At 45.4% G+C, this 17,799-nt stretch overlaps 2 protein-coding genes across 7 annotated transcripts; one reads left to right on the top strand and one right to left on the bottom strand.

Moving 5' to 3' along the window:
* Window positions 1-760: 760 nt before the first annotated feature.
* ints10 (integrator complex subunit 10) lies at window positions 761-13,470 on the bottom strand. 4 transcript variants are annotated; one of them, XM_029252499.1, is made up of 18 exons: window positions 12,964-13,470; window positions 12,793-12,860; window positions 12,025-12,128; window positions 11,783-11,922; window positions 11,039-11,120; window positions 10,783-10,923; window positions 10,414-10,588; window positions 9,680-9,849; window positions 9,374-9,516; window positions 8,988-9,141; window positions 8,105-8,187; window positions 7,289-7,438; window positions 6,977-7,088; window positions 6,734-6,813; window positions 6,127-6,289; window positions 5,841-5,934; window positions 5,074-5,151; window positions 761-2,077 (listed from the first exon to the last, which is right to left on the bottom strand). In XM_029252499.1, the coding sequence occupies exons 1-18, from the start codon at window positions 13,090-13,092 to the stop codon at window positions 1,921-1,923; spliced, it is 2,223 nt and encodes a 740-aa protein (XP_029108332.1). In that variant the 5' UTR covers window positions 13,093-13,470; the 3' UTR covers window positions 761-1,920. The 4 variants fall into 4 exon arrangements, with proteins under 4 accessions (XP_029108332.1, XP_018601667.1, XP_018601668.1 ...); XM_018746151.2 differs by having other exon boundaries at window positions 9,380-9,516; XM_018746152.2 differs by lacking the exon at window positions 5,074-5,151 and having other exon boundaries at window positions 762-2,077.
* A 933-nt stretch (window positions 13,471-14,403) lies between these two features.
* Window positions 14,404-17,799, top strand: slc25a51b (solute carrier family 25 member 51b). 3 transcript variants are annotated; one of them, XM_018746207.2, is made up of 3 exons: window positions 14,404-14,669; window positions 15,836-15,847; window positions 16,360-17,799. In XM_018746207.2, exon 3 carries the CDS (start codon window positions 16,425-16,427, stop codon window positions 17,295-17,297), a length of 873 nt encoding a protein of 290 aa, XP_018601723.2. In that variant the 5' UTR covers window positions 14,404-14,669; window positions 15,836-15,847; window positions 16,360-16,424; the 3' UTR covers window positions 17,298-17,799. The 3 variants fall into 3 exon arrangements, with proteins under 3 accessions (XP_018601723.2, XP_029108037.1, XP_029108038.1); XM_029252205.1 differs by having other exon boundaries at window positions 14,407-14,482; XM_029252204.1 differs by lacking the exon at window positions 15,836-15,847.

Here is a 17,799-nt window from a genome sequence, read left to right as displayed (position 1 = left end):
GTCAGACAAAAATGGTGGACAACATATATTCGTGCCATTAAAGTATTGAAATATTGATATTTTATTTGCTCGGCTCCATTTACCGTCTAAAATTGTGTAAAATGCAGTTTTCATTCTGAAAGAGGATGATGCAGAGTGAGGAGACATGAGAATAAGAGCAGCGCTAACTGTGGCCTGTGGGTCAGAAGCATGCAGACAAAAATGAGAAATACATCTTAAAGAATTCCAGATGTGTGCATAATACATTTATTTAACTGATGCTTTTCTCCAAAGCAACTTACAATATTAAGCTACTTACAGTTACTTACCCTCTTATACAGCTGGGTAATTTTACCAGGGAAATTGAGGTTAAACACCTTGCTCAAGGGTACTAGAGCCAGAGGTGGGACTTGAACTGGTGACCTCTAGGTCCAAAAGCAACAGCTGTAACCTGTGGTTTTGTGAAAGTTCTGGTTCTACCCATTTCAACTCGCTCTGAGAGCTCCTATGAAACCCAAAGTACCACCAGAACTTGGTGCTCCTCCTTTTCGCACCATGGGCTGAGGCTCCCCCTCTGCCAGGAGAGCAAGCGATGGAGGCTGTAGGTTGAGGGGCAGCGAGAGACGATCAATCGCACAGTAAACCTCTGCATACCGAGAAGCTGTTTCTCGTGGTGTCGAAATGTTGTGGAGCGAACAGCTGAGCCACGTCAGCGTCACCCCCTGGGCCACATATCTTCTCTCTTACCTCTTTCTCCCGAAGAACAGGTGCGGTATATGCGGGAATTCTTTTCCGCTCACAGAGTAATCTCGATAACACAATTAAGGCACAAATCTTTTGACACTGACTCATCATGTCTAGAATTTATTTATTCAAGGAGGCACAGAAGAGGTCATCGGTTTCCAGCTACTTGGAATGCAGAAAATTGACAATATTCAAAACTCCAACTCCGGGGAAAAAAGAAGTGAAATTAATTAAACGGAGAAAAAAATGCAGCGAAACACTGCCAGTAAAGCAGTCAATGGTGGTGAGAGTGAAGTACTTTGAAGGAAAATCTATAACTTGGACAGAGGAGACCTGTTTTACACCAAGCCCATAAGCGCAGACAGAAGGGACATTCAGCCTGTTGTCCCAAGGGAGAAAAGTCCAACAGATACTCTTATACCACTAAGAGCTCAGAGGAGTAGTAAAAATAGGTACCATCATGACAGCAAGTTGAAACTTGATTCAGTGTCTAACAAATAAAAACTTACTGGACCAGGTCCAACAGGAGCCCCAAATGGACTGGATGGACCTACTGTGTGAAATGCACACAGGACATCCGTACGAGAAGTAATAACGGAGTTATTTCATTCCTTGATCGGCTCAGTTGATTTACATTAAAATATTACAATGCAAACCATCACATGAGCTATGTGTCAGTGCATTATTCCACTCTGTCAGTGCGAGGTCCATCGCAAATGGCCACGTTTTGTCCTTAGCCCTTCGTTACTGCTCTTACAAACTGCAGATTCAAATAAAAACAAGATACACTTCCACAACAACCTGTCTTAACATGTATGACACAAATCAATCTTGTCTATTTTACAAAATTCTGCCACTGAAAATATGAAGGAAAAAACCACTTACGGGCAACACGTGAAAGTCTGATAAATACATAAAAAAATAAGACATCTTCATTACGTTCGTTTAATCCTAAATGCGTCGGATTAAGGCAAAGATATCAAACTCGGTCCCCAGCCAGCCCACAACATTAGTCTTAGATGTTTTTCCCCTAGTTAATAAAGACCTGTCTGTATTTCCCAGAAGTTACGGCACTTTCTGGAACACATGAGAAAACTGTTAAATTCCTTTTTCCCCTAAAAGCAGAAGGATCTAAGTGGGTGGTTGGGAGGGGGACAAAGTAGGCCCACGAAGAAGTTGCAGCGATGACCTCTGGGATCAGGGCAGCGACTGGACCAAGATGACCCTCTCGTTGATGCAGAAGCGGTGCAGCACACTGAGCAGGTTCTCCCCGCAGCGCGCCACCTGTCGCTCCATGGCCAGCCGGAAGTCTTCTTTGACGCCCTTGGTGATGCCGCGGGTCACAGTGTGATGCCTAAGGAAGGGAAGGAAGGGAAACAGCAGGACTAACGTGTGTGTATGATGCTGACTTTCTGGAAGGGCTACTGTACTAAACAGGAACACTGAATCAACCCACAACTTCATTTAGGATAAAGCTCTTTTCCTCACCTGTGTACCTTGTCCCCCTCCTGCGTCAACTCTACTAATTTAATGGACTCTCTGTCCTTTTAACAAAATTAGATGGCATTTAAAAGGAGAAATAAATTTTAAGTAATGCCCTGGATCCGTTTTGGCAGGTGCAGAACAGAAAGGCAGTCATTCAGCAAATATCAAAAGTAAACAGATATATTAAATCACAGAACTTGTGTAACTGATTCAGGCCCCAACATTCAAAAGTACAAATATCATGGGACTCTTTTTCCAGGGTACCTGACTGAATTTAGAATTTCACACACACAAAAGTATTAGCTCAATCCATCTCTACTTTGACACTTTCACAGTAAGTTGAAAAAGAAAAAGAAAAACAAAAAAAAAAAAAAAAAACCAAATACAGACAGCATGAAGGCCACAGTGAAGTCATGCAGGGTGAGCTGTGTTTCAGGGAGCAGCGGGACAAGGACGACGGAGACATGGAGACCTGCGGATCGGGGAGGAACTGGGAGGGTTCGTGTGGGAACTCAACCTGGAGTTCCAGCTCAGGAGCAGGATTGACGGTGTGCCACGAATTCAACACACCCTCCCTGAGAAGCTGAGAGAAGAATCCCGCACAATGGATCCTCAGCTTACTAATGCAATTAGGACCAGAATTCTGTTCTTCATCTTTTCTGTTTGTAAATTCAAAGTCACTTTTCTAAGTCACAATCACACATTCACCATCGCTAAGTGTTCAAAGTCCAAATTGGGGTCACGGCAGTGCAGAGCCTATCCCAGAAGCACAGGGCATGAGGCTAAACAGGGTACACCCCAGATGGGATGCTAGTCCATCAGAGCACGGCCAGACACACATCTCTGTCTCTGTCTCAGCAATTTAGAGTCACCAATCCACCAGAAACATGCCTTTCAACTGTGGGAAGAAACCAAACACCTGAAGAAAACCCACTCAGCTATAGAGAGAATATGTGAACTCACAGACTGAGCAGGATTCAACCTAACAGCCCAGGCACTGAGGCACCACCGTGTCATCCAAGTTAGAACCAATACATGCTTAACACAGAATTACAAACTTATTCAATTTTTATCTGTGTTGGTTTTTGCAAAAACTGTGGGTCAAACAGAAGAATTTGTGATTCTAAACTACCCTTTGTGTGTGACTGTGTGTGATTGCCTGGTGATGGACTGGTCTCCCATGCAGGGTGTTCCCTGCCTCATACACTCTGCTCCCAGGATAGGCTCCGGTTCATCACAACCCTGCACTGGAAAAGTTTTTATTATTAACAGGTGGATTCTGTGTTACCTTGTTGTAGTGAATTGTTTTTTTTTTTTTTTAAATACTGATATGTATGACAACTGCTTTGGACCTGGGACAAGTGGTTTCAGTCAATGTGTGTGTGTGTGCGCTTTGGACCTGCAGGCTATACATCTTCTTTATTGTAAAGCACTTTAAGAAGATTAAAATATTTAAAAGATAACATTACCCAACAAAGCAATTCTGCTAATAACTGTAAAGACTCATGCTCATAAAATTCTCCCTGTTGAGCCACTGGCAAAGCTTAATGTGTGAAAGAACAGCTAAAACCGTGACAGTGACTCAAAATGATAATATCTTTCAGAATGATATTGCCTTTCAAGGGAATTCTACGCATTTTATCACTTCAAGTTAAACTTCTTTTAGCACTTTCTTTAAAACTTTACTTTTCTCTTTTAGAAGTTATGATAAATGATTAAAAAGTCACAAGGTTTGTGAGAGCGGCTTGTGAGTGGGCACACGGCAACAAGATGACTGAACTGTGCAGGAGAAATCACATCCCATGTGGGCGGCTACACGCCTTGCGTGGTGCTCTGTGTCACCACGGCTCCTATTTTGAACTGAAACCATGCTTTGATAAGGGGTTTATCTTAAAAATAAGTTTGTTATGTAAATGTTTACTTATAAGTCAGAAATCTTGTACTAGGAGTGTTCATTATGCAGGTGAAGCCATCATTTTCAATTTTAGTCACTTTGACTGCTTACCACAAACATCAATCCATGCTGATTTTTGGCCAATTCATCCTATAAATATGTACAACATTCGTCACCTTGATACTGGTCACCAACACGACACATGAACTGTAAACTAATATGAAAGTGAGCTGAACTGATCAGGTCCCTCACACTGTCATGCATTTTAGATACAGTCTGGAACATGTGGAGCCAGTGTGTGTCTACATCTACATTTGCGCACATACTGTAAAATTACAGTAACAAAGCATATTTATTACACTCCTGCCACAGAGTCCAAATTTCTCACTGTGGATAAGGGTTTTAAAAAAATGACCACACTGGGATAAAATCAGGGACTGAAAAGCAACATTAAGAGGTTAAGGTAAAGATTTTCTGCATCTTCAAGCTAAGCTGGAACGAATGCCAAGGGTGATGGGGAGGGGGTGGAGGAGAGCCAGCGGGCCTTCGAAGACCTTGCTGTACACAGTGTATCTGAGTGTGAGAGCTGAAACAGTAACAAACACACACGATAAATAGGCCCCGTCCAGTCACCGATACACTTCTGTCACATTATTCCAATTACTGCCGGAAACTGGGTTGTACTTCCAGTTACGTGGGTAAAACGAGGGCGTAAATTTAGATGTAATCACACCTCTGTATAATGGAGAGCAGAGATATGAAATGGATACCCAAACAGACTGCATACAATCACAATAACACGTCATAATCAAAAACTTGATGCTATGGCTGGAAAAAAAAAAAAATGTTTGCGCAGCTCAGCGAAATAATGAAGAGTAAGACTACGAACAAACAGAAAAACTGAAAACAGACGAAGGATGGCCAGGCTGCAGGTGGCTGGGGTGGAGGGGGGGGGGAATTGGGGTGGGTACCTTTCAGCGCTCTGTGCCCCTGGAAGCAGCAGGGTACTAAACTCCTGGGATACCAGGCCCAGGGAAGGGCTAGGGTTCCTAGAGACAGCAAACACGATCATTGAACAGCCCGGAGCAGCTTTGCACGTGCCCCCCACAAAGACGAGAGGCCGGCCAGCACGACGGACCGAGGTCTTAGTGAGGGCACAGAGAGGGCCAGAGTGTAGGGACAAGTATTAACAGGCCCAGCATGTGGTTTCTTCACAAGGACCCCTGATCTCTTCTGAAGAATAATGATTTAGAAGGCTGCGTCAGCTGCCTAACGCATTTTTAAAAAAAAAAAAAAAAAAAAAAAAGCGTTTCCCCTAGTAGTGTCTCTGCAGACCTTTGGATAACATCTGAGTTAAAGTTGTAATACATACTGAGATATCAGAATCATAGAAAACAAAAGGAGCACTGGGTGAGGAAACCCTACTGTATATTCACAATCTGACCAATAAATACTGTATATAATTACAATATAAGGAACTGTAAGGAGTCTTTATCTAGCTGCACCCCCTCTTCTATTTTTAACGGAAAAACTAGTCAGTCTCCAGTTTCTCTTTGCCGGCAGACAAGACGGACACTGCATGAACAGCTGCCTCTCATAGACAGAGACTTTTGGTAACCAACCACAGAATAGCAATGCAGTGTATACCCCCTCACCCACCCGGCTGGGTCTCTTGCACCGACCGGGGCTGCACACCCACACCCACCCGCACCAGTCCCACCTCCAGCAGGGAACTTACTTGATGAGCATTCCTTGGTTGGGCAGCAGCTCCAGCTGGACTCTGCCCCCTTCTGTGGTGCGCAGGTAGGCAAACTCCTCCAGCATGTCAATGTCTGTGCAGGTTGTCAGGGTCAACATGGCATGTGGATCTACTGCTCAGATCCTAGTATTAACATCTCAGATGAGAAAACCCCAAATCTGCCACTGATGCTCCAAAAATACAGGTCCACTGCAAACCCACCACAAAACACCTGAAGGTTTCACAGGTACAAGGACAAACTTTTCACGAACAGCACAAAGGATACTGGTGACATAGTTGAAGAAATTCTCATACTGGAAGCTCCCCTGCTGGCAGATTTTATCTATAGCCTTAAGGAAGAGGGCTTCTCCCAGAGGCCAATCATGTTGCAGGAGAACAATTACATGACCAAGAGCGAGATCATCCCTGTTGTCCATGAAAGCCCGCAGCTGATTTGCATTTTGTGGGACAAGAACAAACAAGGACAGCACAATTAAACTAACGTTTATTCATTTAACTGACGCTTTTCTCTAAAGCCACTTACAGTGATAAGCTACTTACAATTATTTCTCCATTTATACAGCTGGGTAATTTTACTGGAGTAACTTAGGGTAAGTAATTTTCTCAAGAGAACTACAGCTGGAGGTGAGATTTCAACCTGCAACCTTTGTGTCCAAAGGAAGCAGCTCTGTCCACTATGCTACCAGCTGCCCAATTACAGATGGTAGGCAGGACAAAAACACATGGTAACCATGCCTGTGTGATATACATGTATACATACAGATACACGAATAAACAACCATGATGGGAAAGCTGTCACATAAAACCCCCCTGCGCCCTTTGTGACCCAGCCAGGGAAAATTCTGCCTGTGCCGGAGGCGGGGGTTTGCTACCTTGAAGCAGGCCAGCATCAGCTGCAGGCAGAAGGGTAGGACGGCCTTGGTGGTGCAGGGCAGGAGTCGCAGGTCACTGCCTGTGGGACACAGCAAGGGAGCAGAACGACCCTGGTGAGCTCACACCAACGGAGTTATGTCTCAAAGTTGTCTTCTTTTTTCTTCTTCTTCGGTAAACAACCTGACAGTCATTTTCCACATGAAAAACAGCACACCGGGTCACATGAAGCATGCATAAAGTACCTTTCCGAAACTTAGTGCGTGTGCTGCGGGTGAGCTCCTCAGGGGTCCGGGAGGGGTCATGGGCTTGGGGAGTTAGTGTGCACACCACCTCCAGTAACTTCTCACAGGCCAACTGAATACACGAACACAGGTGGGGGCGGGAACCCACAGACAATGTTATACACTTTTGAAAACAACGAGAGGAAAAATGCCAATCTGAACACTTTCATGATGGCTGGACAGAAAAACAACATAGACTCATTGTATCACAACAGAGAGAGGACACACACAGAAAGAAAGAGAGGAAGGGGGTAGCTCAGAGGGGGGTCTCACCCGATACTCCCCCAGGGCATAGTGGCATGAGGCCAGCTGGATAAGGGCACGCTGGTGCTCCAGACTACCTTGGGGGACCATTGGCCCCTGCTGGAGGGGCTGGAAGGCAGCCATCTGATGTAGGCTGGTCAAGGCCTTCCTATAGTGACCCTGAAGCACAGATTTACATTTATTTATTTAGCAGATGCTTTTGTCCAAAGCGACTTCCAGTGAACTCCATGTAGTGTTATCAGCCAATACACACCTTATTCACCGTGGTGACTTACACTGCTAGATACACTAATTACACTGGGTCACTCATCCATACATCAGTGGAACACACTCTGTCACTCACACACTATGTGTGAACCTGAACAGTATGTCTTTGGACTGTGGGAGGAAACCAGAGCACCTGGAGAAAGCCCATGCAGACACCGAGAGAACATGAAAACTCCACACAGACTGAGCAGGGATCAAACCCATGTCCTCTTGCACCACTCAGGCATTGAGAGACAGCAACACTACTCGCTGTGCCACTATACTGCCGATAAAGCTCAGGTTTGAGAAAGACATGATTCCGGGGGTTTGAGGTTTGATATATAAGTTCTTTGCAGGCATCCATGTACAGAACACCTTTCCTATACATTAGAAATCATAATAGTCAAGTGTCCTCTTAAGATACCAAAACGTGCCATTTACTTTTATACAAAACACAAGACACTTTCACTAAAACAGATCAAAATAAAAGCAATTTGGCAAAATGTTGGGAAGAGTCTCATGAACTATATAATGTGCTTGCTAGACAGTCCCCCCCCCTTCCCCAAGTTTCTTGGTTACCTGGTAGATGATCATGTCCGTGAGGAAGATCCGGAGCCACAGCCAGGTGTCAGTCTTCCAGGAAGAGCAGATTTTGCTGAACTCTGGGGGGAGAGACCAGTAAAAACTGAAAAAGCATAATGCCTCTTCATAAAGCACATACATGATTCTTGGAAGGAACTGCAAACATCAATAGTTCTTCAGCTGCTGTTTGTCTGAGGCTGAAAAAAAAGCAGTGGATGTAGCTGAGTCAAAAGAACAATAAGGACAGCACTACGTTTTCATATCCTTTAAAACCAGGGGGAAAAAAAACTGGAAAAAAGTACTTTTACATGCATACATGTACTGGAAAAATGAGACCACAACGTAATTAGACAAACAGCTAAATATAAGGTTTTACACACAAAAATGGTTTCTAAAGTCAATTCAATACAGCTCACACTGCAGCACAAAAGGTGATGTGAGGAGTGAACAGTTTCCTATTGTAATACACTGGCTCCTCACCTTACAAACACAGCTAAGGCCACAAGTCTGGTCTAAAGTGTCTACCGTTCATTTTGTTCGTAATTCCAATCGCAGTCAGCAAGATCTTAATCTCCAATTTATTTACAAGTTAGTTTGTGTTAAAAACTTGGAGACAGCTGTAATTTTTACAAACGCTTTCTCACATTTTAATCAAATTTGAGCTACATTAACATTAAAGCTAAATTTATAGTGACTGCAAACAAATATACGTCATGCTCTTCGGTCCATTCAATGCATTTAAAAAAAAAAAATCTATTAAAAGTTAACATATTGCAAAATGTAACTGAAAAATCATGTCAATGGTTCATAACACGGAGCCAGTGTGCAACTGCAATGTAAGAATAAAAGCAGTGGCAGTCGAATGGGCTGACGGATGTACCAGATTCCAGGGCCTCGTGTGAGTGCAGCAGGTCCCAGCTCTCGCGCGCCGTCCTGAAGCTGTCCAGCGTCTCCGCCCAGCCTGGCACGTCCGCCTTGCTCAGCACTATATGACGGTTGCGGCCCTTCCCAAGGCCTTCCTCGTCATCCGAGCTCTGGACACACACCCGTGAACAGCGTCAGCACTGACATGTTCGCAAGTCAATACCCATCACACACTAACACAAAGCAAGCAAAAATGTAGTTGCTGCAATGAAGCGACACCACTGAGGCATCAATGATGGAGTAGCTAGGAGAACAATAAGCAAATTCTTCTCAGTTGTATATTTAGCTGCAGCTCTGATGGAAAGTGGAATAATAAGGAAACTCATGACTGCCAACATGTACCCTCACCACGGTCTTCTCCCGGCTGTCAGCCAGCTTGCACTTTTTGTGCGCATGCTTAGCGCTCTTCTCTAGGTCCACCTCGCTGTACACAGAGGACAGGTCTTCAACCAGGATCCAAGGGCCCGTCCCGGGGGAGCAGTGAGCTGAAGGGTCAGCAAAGACAAAAATACATTATATTCATTGTCATGATCCTCATCTTGATTACCATCACCATCCGTGATCACAAAATCAAAAACAAGCACACGAGACAGATAACCCTGGACGCTCCAACCGCCACAAAATTTCGGCCCAGTAAGCCTCGCTCACCCTGGAAGAGGGATGGCTGCACGGTGCTCACATAGAGGTACGCGCTGCGGAACAGCACGAGGGCAGCGCAGGTGACCACCTGACTGCGGCAGCGTGACAACGTCTCACCCTCCAGGCTAGGCAGGTAGCGGCACAATTTCTTCATACGCTGCAGGATCTCAGGGTAGCTCCTGTGCGCACACACAGACACACAAATGTGACAGAACCAACAACCACCAGTAGGGTGACATTTCTCATTTCACATATTTTACGTAAGAGACTTTGTCATCATTAAAACCAGTAACAAAATTGCTGCTGCCTTTGGACCCAAAGGTTACAGCTTTGATCCCTACCTCTAGCTGTAGTACCCTTGAACAAGGTACTTACCCTAAATTGCTCCAGTAAAACTACCCAGCTGTATAAATGGGTAAATAATTGTTAGTAGACTAACATTGTAAGTCACTTTGGAAAAAATGCCAGCTAAATGAATTAATGTAAAATTAATAACGCTGCAAGTTCCCCATAGGAGTTCATGTTAAGAACCTCCCTTGGGAGTATGATCTTTCAACTGCATTTCCATAACCAGTGTGACACAAATTACCTCCACCTTCATCAGTTTAGAGAATCATGGGTAGGGGAAGGACACTGCAATAGATAGGGGAATCAGTAGAATCAGCACACAGAGCAACAGAGGAATAAAACTGCAGTCTGTGCATTGTGACACTACCCTACCCGTGTGGTTTGCTGCCCAGTACCTGCTTGCTTTGTCACCCTGCCACTCGCAGAGGGCCCCAACCACAGCCAGAATGTCCAGCAGGCGTTCCCAAGGGTCCGACACCAGGGAGGATTTCTCCGTCAGCCCGTCAATCACGTAGCGCTGTGATCCCCGGTGGGCGCTGGGGGACTTCAGTCCAACAGCCTCTTGAGAGCCTAGTTTGAGAGACACAGATTCAATGAGCACCTTCAGAGAGAGAAAGATGTAATCTGTCCCTCAATTAAACTTTAAAATTCACCTGTTTGAATAAATAACTATGGATCTGAATATGTATGCCAGATCTGGGCACTCCAAAACAGCAGTTCAAACAGCAGTACCTGAAGCATGTGGGCAGAGACAGGCAAGATACCTGGCAGCTGGCCGTCCGCAGAGGGTCCACGTGTGACATAGGCAATGTAGAACTCTGCTGCCTTGTGCATGTACTTGTACATCAGGCTGGGTGGCAGACGCATGTCGGAGGTGTTGATGATGAGAGGCAGGACGTCACACACTGTGGAAGGAGAAGCCCATTACACCTAATGACCCCATTCTCACTTTCATTGATTACTTTCTCTTTAGCTGTAAGTGGCTGTGTGTTTCCATCAAGGTCTTTCCACCCGACTAACCAAAGAGCTTCCTAAAGCAGTTGACTGGTGTGTCCAGGTCCTCGATGCTTTCAGCCTCCAGGAGAGTCTCCCCCAGACTCACCTGGAGGAAGATCAATGCAGTGTTACATTTTCATTACATTTACATTTATTCATTCAGCAAATGCTTTTCTCCAAAGCAGCATACATCTCAGCAAAAATACAATCTGTGCATTATGTTAGGAGAAAGAGAGACATAGTTGCAGACGTAATTCTTAAGTAAACCTAGTTCGTTTCTTTCCACTTTATGCACCGATGTCCATCGCACAAGTGCATAAAACGCAGGATAGAGTAATCCTGATAACCTTCCTACAAATTTTGGCACATATATTTCAACGTCAAGTTGCACTCATCAGCCTGGTAGCACTGACACTAAAGCAAATTACAACCCCTTATCTTCTGCTAAACATTTGTAGAATTACAAACTATTAACGTGAACATTGATCCACTGGATTCTAGGCAGAACTCACTATCATCATCATTATTATTATTTTTATTTAATAAAAATAATAAAAAAACCTTTCCTCCAAAGTGACTTTGGAAAATCATTCTAAGTAGCTGTGCATACAATTTATACTTATAAACACTCTGCTACCTATTGTGCAACATTAGGGATTTATGGGAAATGCATTATTAAGATTTCAAGCTGTGTCTGAACGCAGAAATCAGTAAAATAATAACTCAAGACTAAAAAAACATGACCGTGCGGAAGAACGGTCTGTTTACCCCATGCTGGACAACAGATTCAGGGAACCGCCTGAGCAGCAACAGCAGCATCTCAGCCTTCTCCACTGTGTTGAAACACTGCTCCGTGGCCTTGAGGAGCATCTCGCACTGCACACGTCCGGGCAGCGTCTCAAACAGGCCTGACACACACAGGCGTGAGACAGACACACGAGTGAGAAAGCACAGGCATGGTGCGGAAGGAGGATGACACCCTAAGCGCAAGAGCATGTCTGCATCCTTACCCCGCAGGAATTGCGCGTGTTTGTCCTGACAGTCGCTGCGCAGAGCTGCAGTGATCACAGAGATCTCCCTCCACACCACAGGCTGATCGGGGAAGTTCACAAACCTGAGTGCACACGGCAGACACACACTACACACTCAGTACCAAGACACACCTGCATTGAGGGAGCCAGGAGTGTTGTACACACCTCGCGCAAACCACTTATTTACATGCGTTCATTTAGCAGACGCTTTTCTCCAACGTGATGTACATCTTATAGAAAATACACTGTTCATTACATTAGCAGGAGGAGACACTTAGATGCAGACGCGTGATTCTAAAGTGCAGTTAGTTTTGTTTCTTTCCACCATACGAACCAATGTTCATCACACAAGTAGCTGCATAAAACTTTATCACAATATCCACAATTCCTGATCACCTTCCAAATTCAGTTTTTTTTAAATTACACATTTACATGAGCAGCTGCGTGAAACTTCATCCAGTATTCAACAGTTATGATGTCAAAGTTAAAGAGCACGAACATTTACGCATTACCTGAACTTAGATCATGGGAGAAGTGAGTTTTAAGACCCTTTTTAAATGTGGACAGAGATTCAGCAGTTCTGAGTGACAGGGGGGTCATACAGGTACCAAACAGCGCAAAAAGTAGAGAGCAGAACAAACACAGTCACTGATTTGTTTTCTCAGTATGACATGTGTGCTGTTTAGCAGAACCTTGTGAAGCACTATCATCATGTGGACTTTCTGAGTTTCTCCATTCTTCACTCACATGTCATACAGGAGCCTCCCGGCCGAGGCAGTCCTCTCGGCATTGCGCTCGATGGTGTACATCTCGTACTGGAAGAGACACGGTGAGAGCCTGTGATCAGCAGTGCGTCCACACTGTAACTACACCAGTAGTAGGTCTTTTTTTTCTTTTTTTTTTAATCCAGTGACCCACCTGTATGTTGAAGTCGGAGGGGTATAGGGTCCGGGCGGTGATGAGCCACGCTTTTGCCGCCCAGGGGTCTTCAGACACGAGCTCCCTGGCCTTCTTCACCAGAAACTCGCAGTCCCCCTGAGCAGACATGTTGCCTGTACACACTCCTCGCCGACGGACACGTGTGTTTATACAGCGTCAGTCTGCGTTCACACACACATCGCCCACCAACTTGACCAAGCAAGCTCAGAGTCAGACAGCTGCAACACAGTGGATGTCCACTGAGTCCAGTCCAGGAGTCCCTGGCCTGCGCTGCAAGAACGCCAAGCGCCCCCTTGTCCGTCCCTCACTTTCACAACTCAGCGCCGTGCATATGAACTATATTTCCCCAAGACTGCTATATCCTAACGTATCAATATTCATTTAATTTAAATGCGTCGTATAATCATCACAGAAACAGAGTAATTTTCTCCTGTTACTCTTACTCCTGAGCTACGCGTCGCTGGAAAATGAAGCGGGCATGACGTCATAGAGTCGGTCGCATAAAAAATACGTCACACACGTTCGAAGAAAGCCGCTTATGAATGAATGAATGAGCTTTATTGCCAAGTATGTTTACACATACAAGGAATTCGTCTTTGTGACAGGAACTTCCACAGCACAGAGAGAATGACAGTGACAAGAGACAGATAATAAAAGTAGAGTGGGCTAATAAAGATAAAGAAAATATATAAAGTACACCCCCGGTCAAAGCATCTTGTTTCAGGTGCCTCTCCAGTAATAAAAATAGCATTACATTCACACGGATTTTTTTGTTGTTTGTTTTTTAATCATATATTTCGTTTGCCTGGTCACCCTCCTGCAATGCACGTGACATGGACGTTGCTTTATTCATTGCCGTAAACCTGGGGAGGTTCAAAACGAGCAGCTCTAACCCTGTTGACAGGTGGGTTGTAGTGACCAGGCTGGCGTTCTAGTAGTACACACTGTAATAATGCCATGAAATATACGTTGCTGTTATTGCTGCTATTAGTTACTGTGATTGACACTGTTTTGTTTGTCATTGTTTTGTTGTGCAGTATTTCTATTGTCCTTGCCCATAGTCTGTGGAGAAGCATTCAGGAAGATTTTCATGATACATGTACAACATGGTACTTGTATCTATGACAATAAACGTGAAACTTAATATACAAAACAAACATACTAAAATGTATCCTAATTATTCGCTCCCTTATATATGTAATGTAAAGTGTCTTTAATTGGGTCAATAATAATTTTATATAATGCAATTTATAATTTATTATAGCAATATCTTATGTGTGGTTATATAATGTAAATGGCCAACTATGGGAAACATCACCGTACGCCTTTAAGGATGTGATCCTCACGCTGTGATTTGATCTTTACCCTCCTGACGTCACAGATACGCGCCAAGGTGCGCACGAAGGCAGTCCTCGGACGGGCAAGTAAAGATGACGTGTGAAGTGTCTCTCTTTTTGAAGTGCAGTCACGTGTTGACTATGAAGGTGAAAAGCTCGGGGTAAGAGTTTGCCCACAGGACGCAGCACGGATTCCGTGCTGGTGGCTGTTAGTCGGTCTTTTTGGGACAGAGTACCGGGTTGTGCCGCGCTCGGCTCGTCCCATCTTGGATCGGTACGCTATTTCTACTGTGCCCCACTCCGCCGCTGCCGCGACGGGGAGGGACATCGACGTGTAGAGGCGAGGAGGTATGATGATCGCAGAGAAAAAAAGGAGCCCCCAAGTTCTCCAGGCTCTGTCCGTCTGGTCTGGCCGGCGACGTCGGTCACTTTTTTTTTCGTTGTTGTGTGTGCGCGCGCCGCGATGATGATCCGCTCGCGCTGCCGCGTCAAAAACGTTTCCGAGTTCGTCTGTGTGTTACAATTCTTGCAAAAAATTGTTAAAAAAACAATAACTGTTACTGTAATAAGCTGGTAGCGCGTTCTTGCCGAAAAGTTTAACGTACCACAGAGGACGAGATAGAGGTTCGAATCCTACCCTGAGGGAGGTATCCATCCCGACCATCCCACATCGATCGATACGGTAAAAAATTACCCAGTACATGGGACATAACAGCAATATTTTTTTTTAGCAGATTAGTACAACAAGCTGTGGAAGGTGTTTCACCGTAATTACTGGGTGTGAAACGCTAAAAGTGTAAATCGGGATCACGAGTAATCCGATTAGGGGTTTTAACCATTTGCCCACTTATCTCACCGGCTGTCAGTAATAGTCACCGTTTACATGTTTCCTATAAACTTCATTAGCTCCCTGGTCCGGTGAAAATCTCCAACTATGGAAGTTTATGCATAACGGGTGAAAGCTATGCATTCATCTCAACTTTAACGTCAGGCGCGGCGTGTGACGCAATGTGACGTTAACGGCTCGATGACGTCATTCATTTTCCATTAATTCACCAGTCATTGTTCGTTGTTATTAACAAATGAGAAGTTAAAGCGGAAGCCGCCCCCTTCTTGTGTTGATACTTGTTCTGAGTCTTTTTTTTTTTTTTTTTTTTTAAAATAAAAAATATGGTGTCAGATTTAATAAAAATCACCAAAATTACATGATCATTTAGGTTCTCGGGAAACTGCTTTCCTGCGACTACAAAATGAACGAAACAAAGTAATACAGCCTTGCAGAACACAGTCCAGAGAGAGGTTTTACACGTATTTCTCGGTTTGACTCTCTCTGTGTGTGTGTGTGTGTGTGTGTGTGTGTACGTACGTACTTACAGTGTTTATTTTAAAATTGCTTCTGTTAATGTTTGAGCTATACTTAATGTCATTTTAGACTTTGCAGCATATTTAGTTTGGCATCAGTAACTAAATCATTGCATTTTTTTTTTCTTTTTATGAATTCACCTTTGAGCCAGAAGTTGATAAAGGTAAGCCAAATGTAGAAGTGACCTTAGGCAAAGACTTGGTTCTGTGTAAATAGTGTAGGCCTGAACTAAATTGCCACTGTGTGACCAGAATCAATGAAATGCATAGCTAGAAACTTAAAAAAATCCCAAATCAAATTATAGTAAAGACATTTAAACGCAGCACTAATTGTATATGATCCTAAAAGAATAATAAGCTGCAGTTGAACCTGCTTTTGTTAATTATGTATGACATGGGGCAGTACGTGGTACCGTGGTTAGAATCCAGGTTTACACCCCCCCTGCTTGATCAAGGTACTTACCCTGAACTGATGCAGTAAAAACTACTTGGCTGTTCATATGGTATATGGTGTATGTATAAATAAAGGGATAAGTTGTTGTAAGTTGCTTTGGAGAAACACATCTACTTAATAAATAGTAGTAATTATAGGGAACACTTTGTGTTCCTTCACAAGTGACAGTGACGGGGTGGACTGGGGTGGACTGTGATCCCCTGTTGCTGATTCCCTTTGCAGGATGACATGAATGGGCGACACAGCTAGCGATGGAGGCCGTTAGGGTGGTGTGATCTATTTCCGCCATGGAGCAAGAGGCGCGCCAGGGCCGGCGGAGGAGCCACGTGCTGCTTCCCACCCTGGGCCCACGGGGGCGACACTATGCGTGCGGGTCGTGCGCCTCCTTTACCAACATCCTGGTGACGTTCCCCATCCAGAAAGTGCTGTTCCGGCAGCAGCTGCATGGCGTGCGTGCGACCGATGCCCTGCGGCAGCTGCGTCAGGAAGGTCTGCGAAACCTGTACCGGGGGCTGCTGCCGCCGCTGCTGCAGAAGAGCACCACGCTCGCGCTCATGTTCGGCCTGTACGAGGACCTCTCCCGCTTGCTGTCGCGGCACGCCGGGGGGCCCGAATTGCTGACGTGCGGCACGGCGGCCGTGTTGGCCGGGGCGGCCGAGGCCGTTTTCACCCCCTTCGAGAGAGTGCAGACCCTCTTGCAGGACCACCGGCACCACGGTCGATTCAACAACACGTTCCACACCTTCCGGACGCTGGTGCGGGACTACGGTGCGAGGGAGTGCTACCGCGGCCTGGTGCCCATCTTGCTGCGCAATGGCCCGAGCAACGCCCTCTTCTTTGGGCTCCGCGGTCCCATCAAGCGGCAGCTGCCCGACGCCCGGACTCGCGCTGTCCACCTGGTCAACGACTTCATCTGCGGTGGGCTGCTGGGCGCCATGCTGGGGATCCTCTTCTACCCCTGCAACGTGCTGAAGACGCGCTTGCAGTCGCAGGTGGGCGGTGACTTCCTGTCCTCGCGCCAGGCGCTGCTTACCATCTGGAGGGAACGGGGGGGCAAGGTGACGCACCTCTTCCGAGGGGCACACCTCAACTATCACCGCTCCATACTCTCGTGGGGCATTATCAACGCTACCTACGAGCTCCTGCTCAAGCTCATGTGAACGGCGGATGGGGCGGGGCTGGGCAGGGAGGGAAGCGCGTTTCGCCGGTGAGTTGGTACGAGAGCGAGGGAACGTGTTTGGCTGGGTCTTCGCATAACCCAACAGGCGACTACCACTGAACACCAGGACTACAGGCAGTTCGATCTTGAACCCAAGCTCATGACTGCTCACATTCTTACCAGTTGGTTTACTAGCTTCTTCTGGTATAGTGGCAGTTAAATGGGTTGAGCAGGGTTTTTTTTTTTTTCTCTTCCTCCTTTCCATTTTCTGAATTACTTGAAGGAATGTCAGGAGCTGCACGAAACTGAATGTCTCACTGCAGATCTGTGCGTGTGTGTTCTGCCTTTTTTTTTTTTATTTTTTTAATTCACCCACCCACTGCAGTGCTCTATCCAATCACTTCCCAAGCTGTAAATCTCTGTCCTTTGCTGCTGTGAGTGTCTGAAGATCTGTGTTGGCTCTTGATGGCACTACTTATCAGCGCATGCCAGTAAAGATATAT

The sequence above is a fragment of the Scleropages formosus genome, chromosome 5, assembly GCF_900964775.1.
Source record: "Scleropages formosus chromosome 5, fSclFor1.1, whole genome shotgun sequence".
NCBI lineage: Eukaryota > Metazoa > Chordata > Actinopteri > Osteoglossiformes > Osteoglossidae > Scleropages > Scleropages formosus.
This window is presented reverse-complemented; position numbering and strand designations above follow the sequence as displayed.

Coding starts and splice junctions, on each gene's coding strand:
- ints10 (XM_029252499.1), bottom strand. CDS start 13,092: ATGTCTGCTCAGGGGGACTGCGAGTTTCTGGTGAAGAAGGCCAGGGAG. Junction 11,121..11,782: donor AATCTGTTGTCCAGCATGGG/GTAAACAGACCG, acceptor ATCTTCCTCCAG/GTGAGTCTGGGGGAGACTCT. Junction 5,152..5,840: donor AACCAAGGAATGCTCATCAA/GTAAGTTCCCTG, acceptor TGCTGTCTCTAG/GAACCCTAGCCCTTCCCTGG.
- slc25a51b (XM_029252204.1), top strand. CDS start 16,425: ATGGAGCAAGAGGCGCGCCAGGGCCGGCGGAGGAGCCACGTGCTGCTT.